General features: G+C 39.4%; 1 protein-coding gene across 1 annotated transcript in view; it reads right to left on the reverse strand.

Moving 5' to 3' along the window:
- Positions 1–20722, reverse strand: part of CDH23 (cadherin related 23) — a 1210211-nt gene that overhangs the window by 59308 nt on the left and 1130181 nt on the right. Inside the window, exons 52-54 of the mRNA XM_053692025.1 lie at positions 12753–12930; positions 7127–7338; positions 3776–3970 (exon numbers count right to left, since the gene is read on the reverse strand). Coding sequence (XP_053548000.1) covers positions 3776–3970; positions 7127–7338; positions 12753–12930 — 585 coding nt within the window. The remainder of the gene's footprint in view (positions 1–3775; positions 3971–7126; positions 7339–12752; positions 12931–20722) is intronic.

Consider the following 20722-nt stretch of genomic DNA (forward strand, 5'->3'; position numbering starts at 1 on the left):
TTAAGGTAGGAAAAATCTGATTGGCTGATTGAATCAGCCAATCAGATTCAAGTTCAATCGGATTGGCTGATCCAATCAGCCAATCAGATTGAGCTCGCATTCTGTTGGCTGATCGGAACAGGCAATAGAATGCAAGCTCAATCTGATTGGCTGATTGGATCAGCCAATGGGATTGAACTTGAATCTGATTGGCTGATTCAATCAGCCAATCAGATTTTTCCTACCTTAATTCCGATTGGCTGATAGAATCCTATCAGCCAATCGGAATTCGAGGGACGCCATCTTGGATGACGTCATTTAAAGGAACCTTCATTCGTCGTTAGTCCGTCGGTGAGGAAGGATGGCTCCGCGTCGGCTGCTTCAAGATGGACCTGCTGCGCTCCGGATGGAAGAAGATAGAAGATGCCGCCTGGATGAAGACTTTGGACCCTCTGGAGGACCTCTTCTTGCCGTATAGGATGAAGACTTCGGACCCTCTTCTGGACGGATCGGTGATACCTGGCTGGGTGAATAGAAGGTAGGGAGATCTTCAGGGGCTTAATGTTAGTTTTTTTAAGGGGGGTTTGGGTGGGTTAGATTAGGGGTATGTGGGTGGTGGGTTGTAATGTTGGGGGGGGTATTGTATGGGTTTTTTTACAGGCAAAAGAGCTGATTTCTTTGGGGCATGCCCCGCAAAAAGCCCTTTTAAGGGCTGGTAAGGTAATAGAGCTGTTAACTTTTTATTTTAGAATAGGGTAGGGCATTTTTTTTATTTTGGGGGGCTTTGTTATTTTTTTAGGGGGCGTAGAGTAGGTGTAATTAGTTTAAAATTCTTGTAATCTTTTTTTATTTTTTGTAATTTAGTGTTTGTTTGTTTTTGTAATTTAGTTTAGTTGATTTAATTGTAGGTAATTGTAGGTAGTTATTGATAGTGTAGTGTAAGGTTTAATTGTAACTTAGGTTAGGATTTATTTTACAGGTAATTTTGTAATTATTTTAACTAGGTAGCTATTAAATAGTAAATAACTATTTAATAACTATTGTACCTAGTTAAAATAAATACAAAGTTGCCTGTAAAATAAATATAAATGCTAAAATAGCTACAATATAATTATTCGTTATATTGTAGCTATATTAGGGTTTATTTTACAGGTAAGTATTTAGCTTTAAATAGGATAAATTTATTTAATAAGAAATAATTTATTTTGTTAGATTTAAATTATATTTAATTTAGGGGGTTGTTAGGGTTAGACTTAGCTTTAGGGGTTAATACATTTATTATAGTGGCGGCGAGGTCCGGTCGGCAGATTAGGGGTTAATAAGTGTAGGTAAGGTAGCAGCGACGTTGGGGGGGCAGATTAGGGGCTAATAAATATAATGTAGGTGTCGGCGACGTTGGGGGCAGCAGATTAGGGGTTCATAGGGATAATGTAGGTTGCAGTGGTGTCCGGAGCGGCAGATTAGGGGTTAATAATAAAATGCAGGGGTCAGCGATAGTGGGGGCGGCAGATTAGGGGTTAATAAGTGTCAGGTTAGGGGTGTTTAGACTCGGGGGTACATGTTAGTGTGTTAGGTGCAGAATTAGAAACTGTTTCCCCATAGGAAACAATGGAGCTGCGTTAGGAGCTGAACGCTGCTTTTTTGCAGGTGTTAGGTTTTTTTCAGCTCAAACGGCCCCATTGTTATTTAAAAGGTGCGGGGGGGAAAAAACATGCGTAGCTAACGCACCACTTTGGCCGCAAAACTCTAAATCTAGGTGTGTGTTTTTTTGCAATCCGCTAGAGAGGCTGAAATGCAGCTTCCAATACATAAGTATGTTGCGTTTGCCTACCCATTACAAAGAAACTAAAGTTAAAATTAAGATTTCCGGATTTAGACTCAGTGGGCAAGTAAAAACAAATAAATTAATTAAAAATCCATTTTGCTTCTATGATCAAATTTACTTTAATCTTTGTCTCCATAGGCTGGTTCATAGAAGTTCAAGAACATGCAGTATCTAGTTAATTGTAAATTTATATACATATACAGGGAGTGCAGAATTATTAGGCAAGTTGTATTTTTGAGGATTAATTTTATTATTGAACAACAACCATGTTCTCAATTAACCCAAAAAACTCATTAATATCAAAGCTGAATAGTTTTGGAAGTAGTTTTTAGTTTGTTTTTAGTTATAGCTATTTTAGGGGGATATCTGTGTGTGCAGGTGACTATTACTGTGCATAATTATTAGGCAACTTAACAAAAAACAAATATATACCCATTTCAATTATTTATTTTTACCAGTGAAACCAATATAACATCTCAACATTCACAAATATACATTTCTGACATTCAAAAACAAAACAAAAACAAATCAGTGACCAATATAGCCACCTTTCTTTGCAAGGACACTCAAAAGCCTGCCATCCATGGATTCTGTCAGTGTTTTGATCTGTTCACCATCAACATTGCGTGCAGCAGCAACCACAGCCTCCCAGACACTGTTCAGAGAGGTGTACTGTTTTCCCTCCTTGTAAATCTCACATTTGATGATGGACCACAGGTTCTCAATGGGGTTCAGATCAGGTGAACAAGGAGGCCATGTCATTAGATTTTCTTCTTTTATACCCTTTCTTGCCAGCCACGCTGTGGAGTACTTGGACGTGTGATGGAGCATTGTCCTGCATGAAAATCATGTTTTTCTTGAAGGATGCAGACTTCTTCCTGTACCACTGCTTGAAGAAGGTGTCTTCCAGAAACTGGCAGTAGGACTGGGAGTTGAGCTTGACTCCATCCTCAACCCGAAAAGGCCCCACAAGCTCATCTTTGATGATACCAGCCCAAACCAGTACTCCACCTCCACCTTGCTGGCGTCTGAGTCGGACTGGAGCTCTCTGCCCTTTACCAATCCAGCCACGGGCCCATCCATCTGGCCCATCAAGACTCACTCTCATTTCATCAGTCCATAAAACCTTAGAAAAATCAGTCTTGAGATATTTCTTGGCCCAGTCTTGACGTTTCAGCTTGTGTGTCTTGTTCAGTGGTGGTCGTCTTTCAGCCTTTCTTACCTTGGCCATGTCTCTGAGTATTGCACACCTTGTGCTTTTGGGCACTCCAGTGATGTTGCAGCTCTGAAATATGGCCAAACTGGTGGCAAGTGGCATCTTGGCAGCTGCACGCTTGACTTTTTTCAGTTCATGGGCAGTTATTTTGCGCCTTGGTTTTTCCACACGCTTCTTGCGACCCTGTTGACTATTTTGAATGAAACGCTTGATTGTTCGATGATCACGCTTCAGAAGCTTTGCAATTTTAAGAGTGCTGCATCCCTCTGCAAGATATCTCACTATTTTTGACTTTACTGAGCCTGTCAAGTCCTTCTTTTGACCCATTTTGCCAAAGGAAAGGAAGTTGCCTAATAATTATGCACACCTGATATAGGGTGTTGATGTCATTAGACCACACCCCTTCTCATTACAGAGATGCACATCACCTAATATGCTTAATTGGTAGTAGGCTTTCGAGCCTATACAGCTTGGAGTAAGACAACATGCATAAAGAGGATGATGTGGTCAAAATACTCATTTGCCTAATAATTCTGCACTCCCTGTATACAGAATATATATATATATATATATATATATATATATATATATATATATATATATATATATATATATATATATATATATATATACAGTATATGGCCACAATTACAGAATTGCAGTGTGCTTTTTTACACACAGTTTTTTTTTTATTTAGTGTCATGCAATTTGTTTGACATGTGTAAACATAAGTGTGACATCTTTGTGTGACTCACGTTGTAAACCGCCTGCTTCTCACGGTCGAGTCTTTGCGCTGTTTGTATAAGTCCACTGGTTGAATCAATGCTGAAATATTCCCAGTCTTTATTCCCAGCTCCAGGTTTAAGAAGGCTGTACCGTACAGCGCCGTTCAGACCCTCATCATTGTCAGTGGCATATACTTCGTACACTGTTGACTTCAGTGGTATTTCCTATTAAAGGGTTATGAAACAGTGTTCCTTTAGTAAAAAAAATGTAATCATAAAAAAACAGATTGTGTTAGAAAACATCAAACAACTTACTTATTTTGCTGCTAAATGAGCACTTAGAAATTCTCAATGTAGCAACTGCCTGCAGCTAGATAACCAAACTACCAATACAGAACTTAAGTTCTACTGTCACTGACTTTTGCAGGAAAAGTCCTCTACAGAGCATGGGCAATAAACTGACTGCAGCTATTATAGGTGTCTCCTAGAAACTGAAAAAAATCTGCTCCTTTGCCTCGCTGTAGAGACCACAGCACCCTTGTGGGGCTGTTACTGGAAGCAATGGACCATTCGCAAATGAGGTTAAGAAATAAAAGGAAAAATCTATTTAAAATAAGGAATAATGCATATTGCACTGATGTCTTTAAAGTGCTTAATAATTTTTTATTACAATAACACAGACTGGTTTATACCAGAAGAAATATATCAATCTGCCAGCAGAGGGCCCCAAATCCACACTTATTAATTCTCAAATAACTTATACGTTTCTCAATGAAAGTCAAGTAAACTGAACAACAGGAAAAAAAATCAACTAACAGAATAGAAAACTAAATATTTTCTTATTGTTAGGAGCTTGAAATAATATTTTTAAATAACAAATATAAAACTTGTGGATGCATAAGTGCAGTATAATAGAACACACATAAAAAGTGATTTATTACAAGTACATTAAAGTCCATAATAATATAAAAATGACATGATCTAATTGGTTAGACTTTGTACTTATAAAACTAGCGACCCTACAACTGTATGTGTTTAACCCACTGCACATAGTAGAAACACTGCACTGTAAACTGCTGCTGATACAATTATTGTTAATAGTATAGCAGAAACTACTGAAGATCTCTTCTACTTGAGCACAATCAGCTTAGTGCACCCTTATTTTAGCGCTTAAGCAATATCCGACATGAATTTAACTGCACGCCCCATAGAAGTCTATCAGGGATAGAGCGCACTCTTGCTATCCAACATGCATACGTCAGAGCGCTCTAGACTATCTCTCATGAGAGTAACAGTTACACATACGCAATATCGCGTTTATTGCAGCTGTTTGGCGCTCTTGTACCACAAGTTGAAAGTAAAAAGCGAACGTGTGAGCACAATCTCGATTTACGCCAGAATGATTACTCAGCTCTGGTTAACTGTTTAGCGAAACAAAAAAGTGCCACGAAAAACATCAAAAATACATTACAAAGTACATTTACACTCATAATAACACTTTCTAATAAAAATATTTAAAAAAATATTGCACAAAAGTATTATAAGGACTCAAATATATTAGGTCTCGTGTGAAATAAAAAGGCAGGCAAAGGGCTTTAACATCGAGATACATACATATACATGTAAATAAGTATATATATATACAGTATATATGTGTGTGTGTGTGTACATATGTATTTATATATTTATATGTGTATATTTGTATTTACAGACATATGTACACACATATAGACATAAATACATATGTACACACATAAACACATAAATACATATGTACACACATATAGACATAAATACATATGTACACACATAAACACATAAATACATATGTACACACATATAGACATAAATACATATGTACACACATAAACACATAAATACATATGTACACACATAAACACATAAATACATATGTACACACATAAACACATAAATACATATGTACACATATAAACACATAAATACATATGTACACACATAAATACATATGTACACACATAAACACAAATACATATGTACACACATAAACACACAAATACATATGTACACACATAAACACATAAATACATATGTACACACATAAACACACAAATACATATGTACACACATAAACACATAAATACATATGTACACACATAAACACAGAAATACATATGTACACACATAAACACATAAATACATATGTACACACATAAAAAACATATGTACACACATAAACACACAAATACATATGTACACACATAAACACATAAATACATATGTACACACATAAATACATATGTACACACATAAACACACAAATACATATGTACACACATAAACACATAAATACATATGTACACACATAGACACATAAATACATATGTACACACATAAACACACAAATACATATGTACACACATAAACACATAAATACATATGTACACACATAAACACACAAATACATATGTACACACATAAACACATAAATACATATGTACACGCATAAACACATAAATACATATGTACACACATAAATACATATGTACACACATAAACACATAAATACATATGTACACACATAAACACAGAAATACATATGTACACACATAAACATAGAAATACATATGTACACACATAAACACATAAATACATATGTACACACATAAACACATAAATACATATGTACACACATATAGACATATATATAAGTGCATTGGAGTCCTTTGCAGTCAAGTAGATAAAAACATATAAAAACATTTTTATGCAATATTTATATTTAATAAAGTATTATACTCTGTATTTACTGTAAACATTTGGCATTCTAATGTTCTTCACTTAGGAGGATATGTTCTATGAATTCTATGTATTTTAAATAGATATTCCTATATATATACTGTATATATATCTGTATATTTCTATACCTATATATATATATATTCTATATTCACGATATTGTAATTCAGATGTTTGCGCTTGTTGGGTTAGCGTGCCAACAAACACTTTTTACTTTTAACTTGTAATACAAGTGCTACAAACACGTGCAAATTTCTGGCCCATTTTTTTGCAGTGTCTTATTTTATCACCTCTGCTGAAGCAAATTAGGGACACAATTAGGCTTGTAAATACTGTAGTAAACCACTTCCAATTCTCCTAGCATCATCTACAGAGCAGATATCAGCAAATTAAAGGTTTGCATATATAATCTCAGATCACCAACAACGCCACAGAGGCAATATGGCAGCCCTACTGGTGTACGCACAACACTACTGACTGAAGGGCCTCTAGATTTGACCCCTGTAGTTACACCCCTGGTGCTGGAACTAAAGAAAATAAAAATGATTGGTAATACAGATGAACATGCACAACATGACTTTGAGTTGTTATCCTATATACAGATACCTCTTTTATATGAAGGATGGTTCCATTGGGAGGTCGAACAAATACAGGACGATTGTCATTGACATCAATAACTTCCACTCTTAACATGGTGGTGCCCCAGAGGGGGGGTCGGCCTTTGTCCGTGGCTACAACTGTAAGGTTGAATCTTTCAAAGGACTGTAGCAACCTCTGGGATGTTATCAGTCCGGTGTTTGTATCAATGTGAAATGCGTCTGGTAAAGAGAGTAGAAAAAACACATTTCATGGCAAACAAGAGCCAGATATTCTGATCTGTTTACATTAAATACATTTTATTTTGTGCTCCAAATGAACATAAAATGTTCCCTCTAAAGAATGGATCATGTCAGTTTCCAATGGGTAACATGGAACTCTCAAATGTTCTATATCAAATTAAAAAAGTGGTAACACTTTTTTACATTTTAAAGGGGCATTTAAAGTCAAAGTAACTTTATTGCAAACATTGCTTACAACTGGCACCTGTCTGATAGCACAGCCTATCATATTTTGTACATGTCGTAGTCTAACAAGGGCATACACTCCTGCTCTTTAGTCTCATTGGATCCTCAGAGGCTAGGCATGCACACTCAATAGCGCTATCCTTCCAGATACATTGAAACTGAGCATATTCCATGCACTCCTATGTTAGTCTAGGGGCAGGCAGTACTGGATAGCTCCTGAAGGAAAGTGAGGCGTTTATCAGATATGATTACAATATAGCATTGCTTTGCAGTTATTTTTAACGGCAAACATCCTCTTAAGAACTGGAACCCTAAGGTTCTATCTTCAAAAACACACATTTAAGTGTCCCCAGATGTTATTAACCCTTTGAGTGCTAAGCACTTTCCCACCTGGGTGCTAAGCACATTTGAGGGTTTTTTAAATTTTACATTTTTTTAAATATTTTTTTTAATCTTTTTTTTTTCTTTTCAGATCCCAAGACCTATATTGTTGGAAAGGTTAGGCGATTACCTTTCCAACGGTGGGTCTTGGGGGTCTGTAGCTGCTTAGATGCCTGAGATACAGGCTTCTAAGCAGCATGCCCCCTTTCCCTATATTGTCCTTTGTCATTTTTAAATAAAGTTGCGCGGTGACGTCATCACGTCATTACGCATGACGTCACCGCGCAAAACGGAAAGCCCCGGCGATGCCTGTCACTCTACAGGCACGATCGCCGGGGTAGGAGCGGGTGGGAGCCCCCAGATCTCCCTCAAGATGGGAGAGTGCTAGCGACGGCTCTGAGCCGTTGTTAGCACCTGAGTGAAAAACTCTGCGACGGTTCAGAGCCGTTGTTAGCACTCAAGGGGTTAATGACTGTGCGAAAAGAGTTATAAAATTCTATGAAAAATGTAACATCCTCTAAAAGGCAATCTGCAGCAGATTAATTATTCATACCCTTGGAAAATTGTGTACGCAGTCTGTGATTACCGTGAAAAGACCAAAGATCACCTAGTTAACACTGAGCCCTTTCTCATTCCCATGAAGACCATAAAAACACTGTGGGCCAGATTACAAGTGTCGCACTGATGTTAGTGTGGGTCGCGATAAGCAGTATCACTGGCCCGTGCTAACAGTAGTGCACAGCTTGATATTACAAGTCCATGGTAAAGCACATTAACCAGAGAAGGGTTAGCGCAACCAACTTCACTTAAATGCAACCTATACTTCCAATGGATATCACAACCGTGCTAAATAGCTCTGACATTACAAATTGAAAGTTATATATATAAATATGTACATCTGTATGTATATACAGTGTGTATATATATATATATATATATGTGTGTGTGTATATATATATATATATATATAAGGGTCCCAGAGCTCTGCACTCACTGTTAAACGTTTACTGTTCGTGTGCCCGGGGTGCATCCAAAAATAGCATATAAGAAAAAGAAGGAGACGCACTCGCCGGGTATTGTCAAATCAAGTGTTTAATACACCATAAAGAGTGACGTTTCGGGGTAGTTAGCCCCGTCCTCAGACCATAATATAAACATAAAAAGCGGTGAAATATATAGCCTTACCCTCCACCAAGTTACAGGCCCGGAAATAGCCATGGCGTTCTCCCTGCACCACTGCGCAGGTTCGGGGGTAGTCATGGTAACCGGTAAACACAATTCTCTATCTAATGACGTGGATCACTCCGGATCTTGCAGGCACGCCCATCTGCACTGTCAGTGCCAAAGGTTGCCATGGAGACCGGGTGATGCTTCCTATGGAGACAGGGATGCAAAATAACATACATTGAGCACAGTAGATATTAGTACAAAGCCTAATTGTACATCAGACATCCTAGCTAAAATATGCTGAGCAGTAATCTACAGAAAAAGTTGCGGGCAATATACAAGTTTAGACAGATTAAATGGCGAAAGCTACATAGTAACAATATCAGTCAGCAACATAGCAGGCCACTCCATACATCCAGAATAGACTAATTAGCCATATAAACAGGATTGTAGTATAGTAAACATTATAGGAAACAGTGCCAATCTAAATTTACATTTAACCCATTGGGTGTTAAGGTGTTAAGCACATAAATCCATCTGGACTCTTTTTGTAGAAGTAGTTTGGCCCTGTCTCCCCCTCTACTTGGTCTTGGGACATGGTCTATAATGACATACCTATGGTTTGACACCGCATGGCCAGCCAGCGCAAAATGTCTCGTGACTGGTTGATCAGATTGTTTTTTCTCAATTGCTGATCTGATAGCAGTGCGGTGGTTGGCCATGTGGGTCCGTAGGTCGTCAATAGTTTTACCCACATAATACAACCCACAAGGACAGTAGATAAGATATACAATGTATTCTGTGGTGCAGGTTACCCGGTGTTTGATAGTAAACTTTTTATTTGTATGAGGATGTACAAAGAATTTGGTAGCACTTAGACCATTACAAGTCGTACATCCTAAACACCTGAAGCAACCCCACTTCGGTGGGTTTAGCCATGTCTGTTTTTTATAACATCCAATTGGATCCACCTTAACTAGAGTGTCCTGGATAGATCTAGACCTTCTAAAGCTAACTCTAGGTGGTCCCATGTTGGTGAAGGGAAGGGTCTGGTCAGACTGTACGATGTTCCAATTCTTCTTTAAGACTGCTGGAAGGCCCTGTTTGTCCACTGTATAGGTGGTCAGATATGTCATCCTGTCAGTATTTGGTTTCTTTATAGTAGCCTGCAAAGCTTCTTCTTGTAATAAATCCCAGAATTGTTCCAAATGTCTATTCAGATGTTGCTCCGTATATCCACGTTGCAGGAATCTTGTTTTCATTTCAAGCAACTGCTTTTTTGTTTGCACAGAGTCACTATTATTCCTGACAACTCTTTTAAATTGTGAAATCGGCAAAGCCTTCTTTAGAGCTCGCGGATGGCAACTGGTAGCCTGAAGCAAAGAATTCCTGTCAGTGGATTTACAGAATAAGGTTGTTGAAGGCTGATTGTGATCCTTATAAATGCGTAAATCCAAAAAGTCCACAGACACATCACACAAATACTGACAGGATGACATATCTGACCACCTATACAGTGGACAAACAGGGCCTTCCAGCAGTCTTAAAGAAGGATTGGAACATCATACAGTCTGACCAGACCCTTCCCTTCACCAACATGGGACCACCTAGAGTTAGCTTTAGAAGGTCTAGATCTATCCGGGACACTCTAGTTAAGGTGGATCCAATTGGATGTTATAAAAAACAGACATGGCTAAACCCACCGAAGTGGGGTTGCTTCAGGTGTTTAGGATGTACGACTTGTAATGGTCTAAGTGCTACCAAATTCTTTGTACATCCTCATACAAATAAAAAGTTTACTATCAAACACCGGATAACCTGCACCACAGAATACATTGTATATCTTATCCACTGTCCTTGTGGGTTGTATTATGTGGGTAAAACTATTGACGACCTATGGCCCCGCATGGCCAACCACCCCACTGCTATCAGATCAGCAATTGAGAAAAAACAATCCGATCAACCAGTCGCGAGATATTTTGCGCTGGCTGGCCATGCGGTGTCAAACCTTAGGTATGTCATTATAGACCATGTCCCAAGACCAAGTAGAGGGGGAGACAGGGCCAAACTACTTCTACAAAAAGAGTCCAGATGGATTTATGTGCTTAACACCTTAACACCCAATGGGTTAAATGTAAATTTAAATTGGCACTGTTTCCTATAATGTTTACTATACTACAATCCTGTTTAGATGGCTAATTCGTCTATTCTGGATGTATGGAGTGGCCTGCTATGTTGCTGACTGATATTGTTACTATGTAGCTTTCGCCATTTAATCTGTCTAAACGTGTATATTGCCCCGCAACTTTTTCTGTAGATTACTGCTCAGCATATTTTAGCTAGGATGTCTGATGTACAATTAGACTTTGTACTAATATCTACTGTGCTCAATGTATGTTATTTTGCATCCCTGTCTCCGTAGGAAGCGTCACCAGGTCTCCATGGCAACCTTTGGCACTGACAGTGCAGATGGGCGTGCCTGCAAGATCCGGAGTGATCCACGTCATCAGATAGAGAATTGTGTTTACCGGTTACCATGACTACCCCCGAACCTGCGCAGTGGTGCAGGGAGAACGCCATGGCTATTTCCGGTCCTCTAATTTGGTGGAGGGTAAGGCTATATATTTCACCACTTTTTATGTTTATATTATGGTCTGAGGACGGGGCTAACTACCCCAAAACGTCACTCTTTATGGTGTATTAAACACTTGATTTGACAAGACCCGGCGAGTGCGTCTCCTTCTTTCTCTTATATATATATATATATATATATATATATATATATATATATATATATATATGCACACACACACATATATATATATATATATATATATATATATACACACACACTTTTGACCCCTTATTAGTCAAATACCTTGAAACATGCAGTATCATTTTTATAATTTTTTTATGTTTTTTGAATGAAAATAACCAAAGATCACCTTGTTAACACTGAGCCCTTTCTTATTCCCATGAAGACCATAAAAACACTGTGGGCCCGATTACAAGTGTCGCACTGATGTTAGTCCGGGTCGCGATAAGCAGTATCACTGGACCGTGCTAACAGTAGTGCACAGCTTGATATTTCAAGTCCATGGTAAAGCACATTAACCAGAGAAGGGTTAGTGCAACCAACTTCACTTGAGCGCAACCTATACTTCCAATGGATATCACAACCGTGCTAAAGAGCTCTGACATTACAAGTTGAAAGTTATAGATTGCGCTCAAGCGCAAGCTGAAACTGCTCTTTAATATTTAGCTCGGCCTTAGACCTGAAGTAAACTGTAAGGGTTGGAAAAAAATTGCACAAAACTCAAGTAAAACACATTCAAATAAAGTATTATACACATACAGTAAATCCAATTTTTAATAAAAATATATCATTTTAATATTAATAAAAGGTCTTAAAATGGTTAAAAGGGATATGGTATATGACAATTTGTTTGACTGTGAAGGACTTCAATGTATATTGACAATTTGATTTCCTTAATACATGAAATTATATAATAGCTATTTACAAGTAATGTAAGGAAAAGGGATACAGTTTTTATATATTGCTTTTTAAGTTGTTTAGTCATCGCTCCTGAGAAATTATGGTCACCAAGTCATAGACATACCTGCGCCAGGCCCCTGAAGGTCGTAAGTCACAATGCCATTGTCACCCTCATCCAAATCAGTGGCAGATATGGTGATTACAGATGTTCCCTCTGGTTCATTCTCATACACGCTGGTGCTAAACTGGCTCTTGGCAAATTGCGGTCTGCAGTCATTAACATCCAGAACTGTGATAAGCACCTTGTAGAATGAAAAATCTTATCTTTAAATCAAGCAAATAGATATCAGAAGTAAGCGTGTCAGTTAAAAACACATTATATATATATATATATATATATATATATATATTTATATATATATATATATATTATAGTGTATATTCATTTAAATATATAGCAGGGCAGCTATAGGTGTATAGTAATATTAATATACAGCAGTGGCTATAAGTGTATAGTAATATCAAAATACAGCAGTGCAGATATAAGTGTATAGTAATATAAATATAAATCAGTGTACCTATAAGTATATAGTAATATAAATATGCAGCAGTGCAGCTATAGGTGTATATTAATATAAATATACAGCAGTGCACCTGGTGTATAATAATATAAATATTCAGCAGTACAGCTATAGGTGTATAGTAATATAAATATATAGCAGTGCAGCTATAGGTGTATAGTAATATAACTATACAGCAGTGCAGCTATCCGCTATAGGTGTATAGTAAATATAAATATAAATCAGTGTACCTATAGGTATATAGTAATATAAATATGCAGCAGTGCAGCTATAGGTGTATAGTAATATAAATATAAATCAGTGTACCTATAGGTATATAGTAATGTAAATATGCAGCAGTGCAGCTATAGGTGTATAGTAATATAAATATAAATCAGTGTACCTATAGGTATATAGTAATATAAATATGCAGCAGTGCAGCTATAGGTGTATAGTAATATAAATATAAATCAGTGTACCTATAGGTATATAGTAATATAAATATGCAGCAGTGCAGCTATAGGTTTATAGTAATATAAATATACAGCAGTGCAGCTACAGGTGTATAATAATATAAATATACAGCAGTACAGCTATAGGTGTATAGTAATATAAATATACAGCAGTACAGCTATAGGTGTATAGTAATATAAATATGCAGCAGTGCAGCTATAGGTGTATAATAATATAAATATACAGCAGTACAGCTATATGTGTATAGTAATATAAATATACAGTAGTGTAGCTATAAGTGTATAATAATATAAATATACAGCAGTACAGCTATAGGTGTATAGTAATATAAATATACAGTAGTGCAGCTATAGGTGTATAGTAATATAAATATACAGTAGTGCAGATATAGGTGACTAGTAATATAAATATACAGCAGTACAGCTATAGGTGTATAGTAATATAAATATACAGCAGTGCAGCTATAGGTGTATAGTAATATAAATATACAGCAGTGCAGCTATCCGCTATAGGTGTATAGTAAATATAAATATACAGCAGTGCAGCTATCAGCTATAGGTGTATAGTAATATAAATATACAGCAGTGCAGCTATAAGTGTATAATAATATAAATATACAGCAGTACAGCTATAGGTGTATAGTAAATATAAATATACAGCAGTGCAGCTATCAGCTATAGGTGTATAGTAATATAAATATACAGTAGTGTAGCTATAAGTGTATAATAATATAAATATACAGCAGTACAGCTATAGGTGTATAGTAATATAAATATACAGTAGTGCAGCTATAGGTGTATAATAATATAAATATACAGTAGTGCAGATATAGGTGACTAGTAATATAAATATACAGCAGTACAGCTATAGGTGTATAGTAATATAAATATACAGCAGTGCAGCTATAGGTGTATAGTAATATAAATATACAGCAGTGCAGCTATCCGCTATAGGTGTATAGTAAATATAAATATACAGCAGTGCAGCTATCAGCTATAGGTGTATAGTAATATAAATATACAGCAGTGCAGCTATAGGTGTATAGTAATATAAATATACAGCAGTTCAGCTTTAGTCAATGTTAAACGCTATTTTTCAGTTGCTTACAACTATTTTTAATACATTTCTATGATGTTTTGTGGGCACTTTATATGACTGAAAATCAGTAGTGGAGCTGTTCAACAGACTGCCCTGGCTACACACACAACTAAAATATTAAGTAATCGTAATAATATTCATGATGCACCTGGGCCCTGGTGTCACTGCACACTCCTATATATAGACTGGCTGCTATAGGCCCCCAAGATAACCTGGGCCCTGGTGTCACTGTACACACCTATATATAGACTGGCTGCTATAGGCCCTCCCAGCACCTGACCCTGGTGTCAAGGCACACACCTATATATAGACTGGCTGCTATAGGCCCTCCCAGCACCTGAGCCTGCTGTCACTGCACACTCCTATATATAGACTGGCTGCTATAGGTCCTCCCAGCACCTGACCCTGGTGTCAAGGCACACACCTATATATAGACTGGCTGCTATAGGCCCCCCAGCACCTGGGCCCTGGTGTCACTGCACACACCTATATATATATATAGACTGGCTGCTATAGGCCCCCCAGCACCTGGGCCCTGGTGTCACTGCAAACACCTATATATAGACTGGCTGCTATAGGCCCCCCAGCACCTGGGCCCTGATGTCACTGCACACACCTATATATAGACTGGCTGCTATAGGCCCCCCAGCACCTGGGCCCTGGTGTCACTGCACACACCTATATATAGACTGGCTGCTATAGGCCCCCCAGCACCTGGGCCCTGATGTCACTACACACACCTATATATAGACTGGCTTCTATAGCCCCCCATCACCTGGGCCCTGGTGTCACTGCACACACCTATATATAGACTGGCTGCTATAGGCCCCCCCAGCACCTGGGCCCTGGTGTCACTGCACACACCTTTATATAGACTGGCTGCTATAGGCCCCCCAGCACTTGGGCCCTGGTGTCACTGCACACACCTATATATATAGACTGGCTGCTATAGGCCCCCCAGCACCTGGGCCCTGGTGTCACTGCACACACCTATATATAGACTGGCTGCTATAGGCCCCCCAGCACCTGGGCCCTGATGTCACTGCACACACCTATATATAGACTGGCTGCTATAGGCCCCCCAGCACCTGGGCCCTGGTGTCACTGCACACACCTATATATAGACTGGCTGCTATAGGCCCCCAGCACCTGGGCCCTGATGTCACTGCACACACCTATATATAGACTGGCTGCTATGGGCCCTCCTAGCACCTGAGCCTGGTGTCACTGCACACTCCTATATATAGACTGGCTGCTATAGGCCCCCCAGCACCTGGGCCCTGGTGTCACTGCACACACCTATATATAGACTGGCTGCTATAGGCCCCCCAGCACCTGGGCCCTGGTGTCACTGCACACACCTATATATAGACTGGCTGCTATAGGCCCCCCCAGCACCTGGGCCCTGGTGTCACTGCACACACCTATATATAGACTGGCTGCTATAGGCCCCCCAGCACCTGGGCCCTGATGTCACTACACACACCTATATATAGACTGGCTTCTATAGCCCCCCAGCACCTGGGCCCTGGTGTCACTGCACACACCTATATATAGACTGGCTGCTATAGGCCCCCCAGCACCTGGGCCCTGGTGTCATTGCACACACCTATATATAAACTGGCTGCTATAGGCCCCCCAGCACCTGGGCCCTGGTGTCACTGCACACACCTATATATAGACTGGCTGCTATAGGCCCTCCAGCACCTGGGCCATGGTGTCACTGCACACACCTATATATAGACTGGCTGCTATAGGCCCCCCAGCACCTGGGCCCTTGTGTCACTGCACACACCTATATATAGACTGGCTGCTATAGGCCCCCCAGCACCTGGGCCCTGGTGTCACTGCACACACCTATATATAGCATAGTTGCCAACATTTCCAAAAAAATTCCAGGGACACTTTGCAGCAGAGCAAGCAAGCGGGTTACTGGAGTATTAACGACCTACTGTTCAACTGCTCCGCCCACTCAGTTCTGCAATCAAAACACACCCATTTGAAAGTAATAGTATAATTTAGACTTATCCATAGTATATTATACAGATTGCAGCACCAAGCTCTTACACCTACCCAGTCTCTGGAACCCATTCTGGGCATATGGTTATTTTTACAACACAGAATCAAAATTAGAAAGACAAATAATATGTGAACCCATTCAATAATAATAATATTCCATTAGGAATGAATTATATTTCTCCAACATTGGTGTGTCCGGTCCACGGCGTCATCCTTACTTGTGGGATATTCTCTTCCCCAACAGGAAATGGCAAAGAGTCCCAGCAAAGCTGGTCACATGATCCCTCCTAGGCTCCGCCCACCCCAGTCATTCTCTTTGCCGTTGCACAGGCAACATCTCCACGGAGATGGTTAAGAGTTTTTTGGTGTTTAAATGTAGTTTTATTCTTCTATCAAGTGTTTGTTATTTTAAAATAGTGCTGGTATGTACTATTTACTCTGAAACAGAAAAGGATGAAGATTTCTGTTTGTAAGAGGAAGATGATTTTAGCAGACAGTAACTAAAATCGATTGCTGTTTCCACACAGGACTGTTGAGATGAAGTAACTTCAGTTGGGGGAAACAGTTAGCAGACTTTTCTGCTTAAGGTATGACTAGCCATATTTCTAACAAGACCAAGTAATGCTGGAAGGCTGTCATTTCCCCTCATGGGGACCGGTAAGCCATTTTCTTAGTTAAACATAAAAGAATAAAGGGCTTCAAAAAGGGCTTAAAAACTGGTAGACATTTTTCTGGGCTAAAACGATTGCTTTACTAGGCATATTATGCAGATTCTAACTAATAATTGGTATTATAATCTTGGGGAACGTTTAAAAAAAACGGCAGGCACTGTGTTGGACACCTTTTTCAGATGGGGGCTTTTTCTAGTTGTAGACAGAGCCTCATTTTCGCGCCATTAATGCGCAGTTGTTTTTGGAGAGCAAGGCATGCAGATGCATGTGTCAGGAGCTAAGAATCACTGAAAAAGCTTATAGAAGGCGTCATTTGGTATCATATTCCCCTCTGGGCTTGGTTGGGTCTCAGCAAAGCATATAGCTGGGACTGTATAGGGGTTAAATGTAAAAACGGCTCCGGTTCCGTTAATTTAAGGGTTAAAGCTCTGAAAAATTTTGGTGAATTTTGAACAATTCCTTCATACTTTTTCACATATTCAGTAATAAAGTGTTTTCAGTTTGAAATTTAAAGTGCGTTTTTTGTGCTTTGTTGACAAGTTTAAGCCTGTTTAACATGTCTGTACCATCAGTTAAGCTATGTTCTATATGTATGAAAGCCAATGTGTCTCCCCATTTAAATTTATGTGATAATTGTGCCATAGTGTCCAAACAAAGTAAGGACAGTAATGCCACAGATAATGATATTGCCCAAGATGATTCCTCAAATGAGGGGAGTAAACATGATACTACATCATCCCCTACTGTGTCTACACCAGTTATGCCCACACAGGAGGCCCCTAGTACATCTAGTGCGCCAATACTTATTACCATGCAACAATTAACGGCTGTAATGGATAACTCCATAGCGAATCTTTTATCCAAAATGCCTACTTATCAGAGAAAGCGCGATTGCTCTGTTTTAAACACTGAAGAGCAAGAGGACGCTGATGATAACTGTTCTGACATACCCTCACACCAATCTCAAGGGGCCATGAGGGAGGTTTTGTCTGATGGAGAAATTTCAGATTCAGGAAAAATTTCTCATCAAGCTGAACCTGATGTTGTGACATTTAAATTTAAATTAGAACATCTCCGCGCACTGCTTAAGGAGGTGTTATCTACTCTGGATGATTGTGACAATTTGGTCATTCCAGAGAAATTATGTAAGATGGACAAGTTCCTAGAGGTTCCGGTGCCCCCCGACGCTTTTCCTATACCCAAGCGGGTGGCGGACATAGTAAATAAAGAGTGGGAAAGGCCCGGCATACCTTTTGTTCCCCCCCCCCCCCTATATTTAAGAAATTATTTCCTATAGTCGACCCCAGAAAGGACTTATGGCAGACAGTCCCCAAGGTCGAGGGGGCGGTTTCTACTCTAAACAAACGCACTACTATTCCTATCGAAGATAGTTGTGCTTTCAAAGATCCTATGGATAAGAAATTAGAGGGTTTGCTTAAAAAGATTTTTGTACAGCAAGGTTACCTTCTACAACCAATTTCATGCATTGTTCCTGTCACTACGGCAGCGTGTTTCTGGTTCGAGGAACTAGAAAAATCGCTCAGTAAAGAATCTTCGTATGAGGAGGTTATAGACAGAGTTCAAGCACTTAAATTGGCTAACTCTTTTGTTTTAGATGCCGCTTTGCAATTAGCTAGATTAGCGGCAAAAAATTCAGGGTTTGCCATCGTGGCGCGCAGAGCGCTTTGGCTAAAGTCTTGGTCAGCGGATGTGTCTTCCAAGACAAAATTGCTTAACATTCCTTTCAAAGGTAAAACATTATTTGGACCTGATTTGAAAGAGATTATTTCAGACATCACTGGGGGAAAGGGCCACGCCCTCCCACAGGATAGGTCTTTTAAGGCTAAAAATAAGCCTAATTTTCGTCCCTTTCGCAGAAACGGACCAGTCTCTAATTCTGTATCCTCTAAGCAAGAGGGTATTACTTCACAACCCAAACCAGCCTGGAAACCAATGCAAGGCTGGAACAAGGGTAAGCAGGCCAAGAAGCCTACCACTGCTACCAAAACAGCATGAAGGGATAGCCCCCGATCCGGGACCGGATCTAGTGGGGGGCAGACTTTCTCTCTTTGCTCAGGCTTGGGCAAGAGATGTTCAGGATCCTTGGGCGCTAGAAATAGTTTCTCAAGGTTATCTCCTGGAATTCAAGGAACTACCCCCAAGGGGAAGGTTCCACAGGTCTCAATTATCTTCAAACCAAATAAAGAGACAGGCATTCTTACATTGTGTAGAAGACCTGTTAAAGATGGGAGTGATACATCCAGTTCCAATAAGAGAACAAGGAATGGGATTTTATTCCAATCTGTTCATAGTTCCCAAAAAAGAGGGAACATTCAGACCAATTTTGGATCTAAAGATCCTAAACAAATTTCTCAGGGTACCATCGTTCAAAATGGAAACTATTCGAACGATCCTACCTACTATCCAGGAAAATCAATTTATGACTACCGTGGATTTAAAGGATGCGTACCTACATATTCCTATCCACAAGGAACATCATCAGTTCCTAAGGTTCGCTTTTCTGGACAAGCATTACCAGTTTGTGGCACTTCCATTCGGATTAGCCACTGCTCCAAGGATTTTCACAAAGGTACTAGGGTCCCTTCTAGCGGTTCTAAGACCAAGGGGCATTGCAGTAGTACCTTACTTGGACGACATCCTGATTCAAGCGTCGTCCCTGTCAAAAGCAAAGGCTCATACGGACATCGTCCTAGCCTTTCTCAGATCTCACGGATGGAAGGTGAACAGAGAAAAAAGTTCTCTGTCCCCGTCAACAAGAGTTTCCTTCTTGGGAACAATAATAGATTCCTTAGAAATGAGGATTTTTCTGACAGAGGTCAGAAAATCAAAACTTCTAAGCTCTTGTCAAGTACTTCATTCTGTTCATCGTCCTTCCATAGCGCAGTGCATGGAAGTAATAGGATTGATGGTTGCAACAATGGACATAGTTCCTTTTGCACGAATTCATCTAAGACCATTACAACTGTGCATGCTCAGACAGTGGAATGGGGATTATACAGACTTGTCTCCGACGATTCAAGTAGATCAAAAGACCAGAGATTCACTCCTTTGGTGGCTGACCCTGGACAATCTGTCACAGGGAATGAGCTTCCGCAGACCAGAGTGGGTCATTGTCACGACCGACGCCAGCCTAGTGGGCTGGGGCGCGGTCTGGGAATCCCTGAAAGCTCAGGGTCTATGGTCTCGGGTAGAGTCTCTTCTCCCGATAAACATTCTGGAACTGAGAGCGATATTCAATGCTCTCAGAGCTT

This window comes from Bombina bombina, chromosome 9 (genome assembly GCF_027579735.1).
Source record: "Bombina bombina isolate aBomBom1 chromosome 9, aBomBom1.pri, whole genome shotgun sequence".
NCBI classification, from domain to species: Eukaryota; Metazoa; Chordata; class Amphibia; order Anura; family Bombinatoridae; genus Bombina; species Bombina bombina.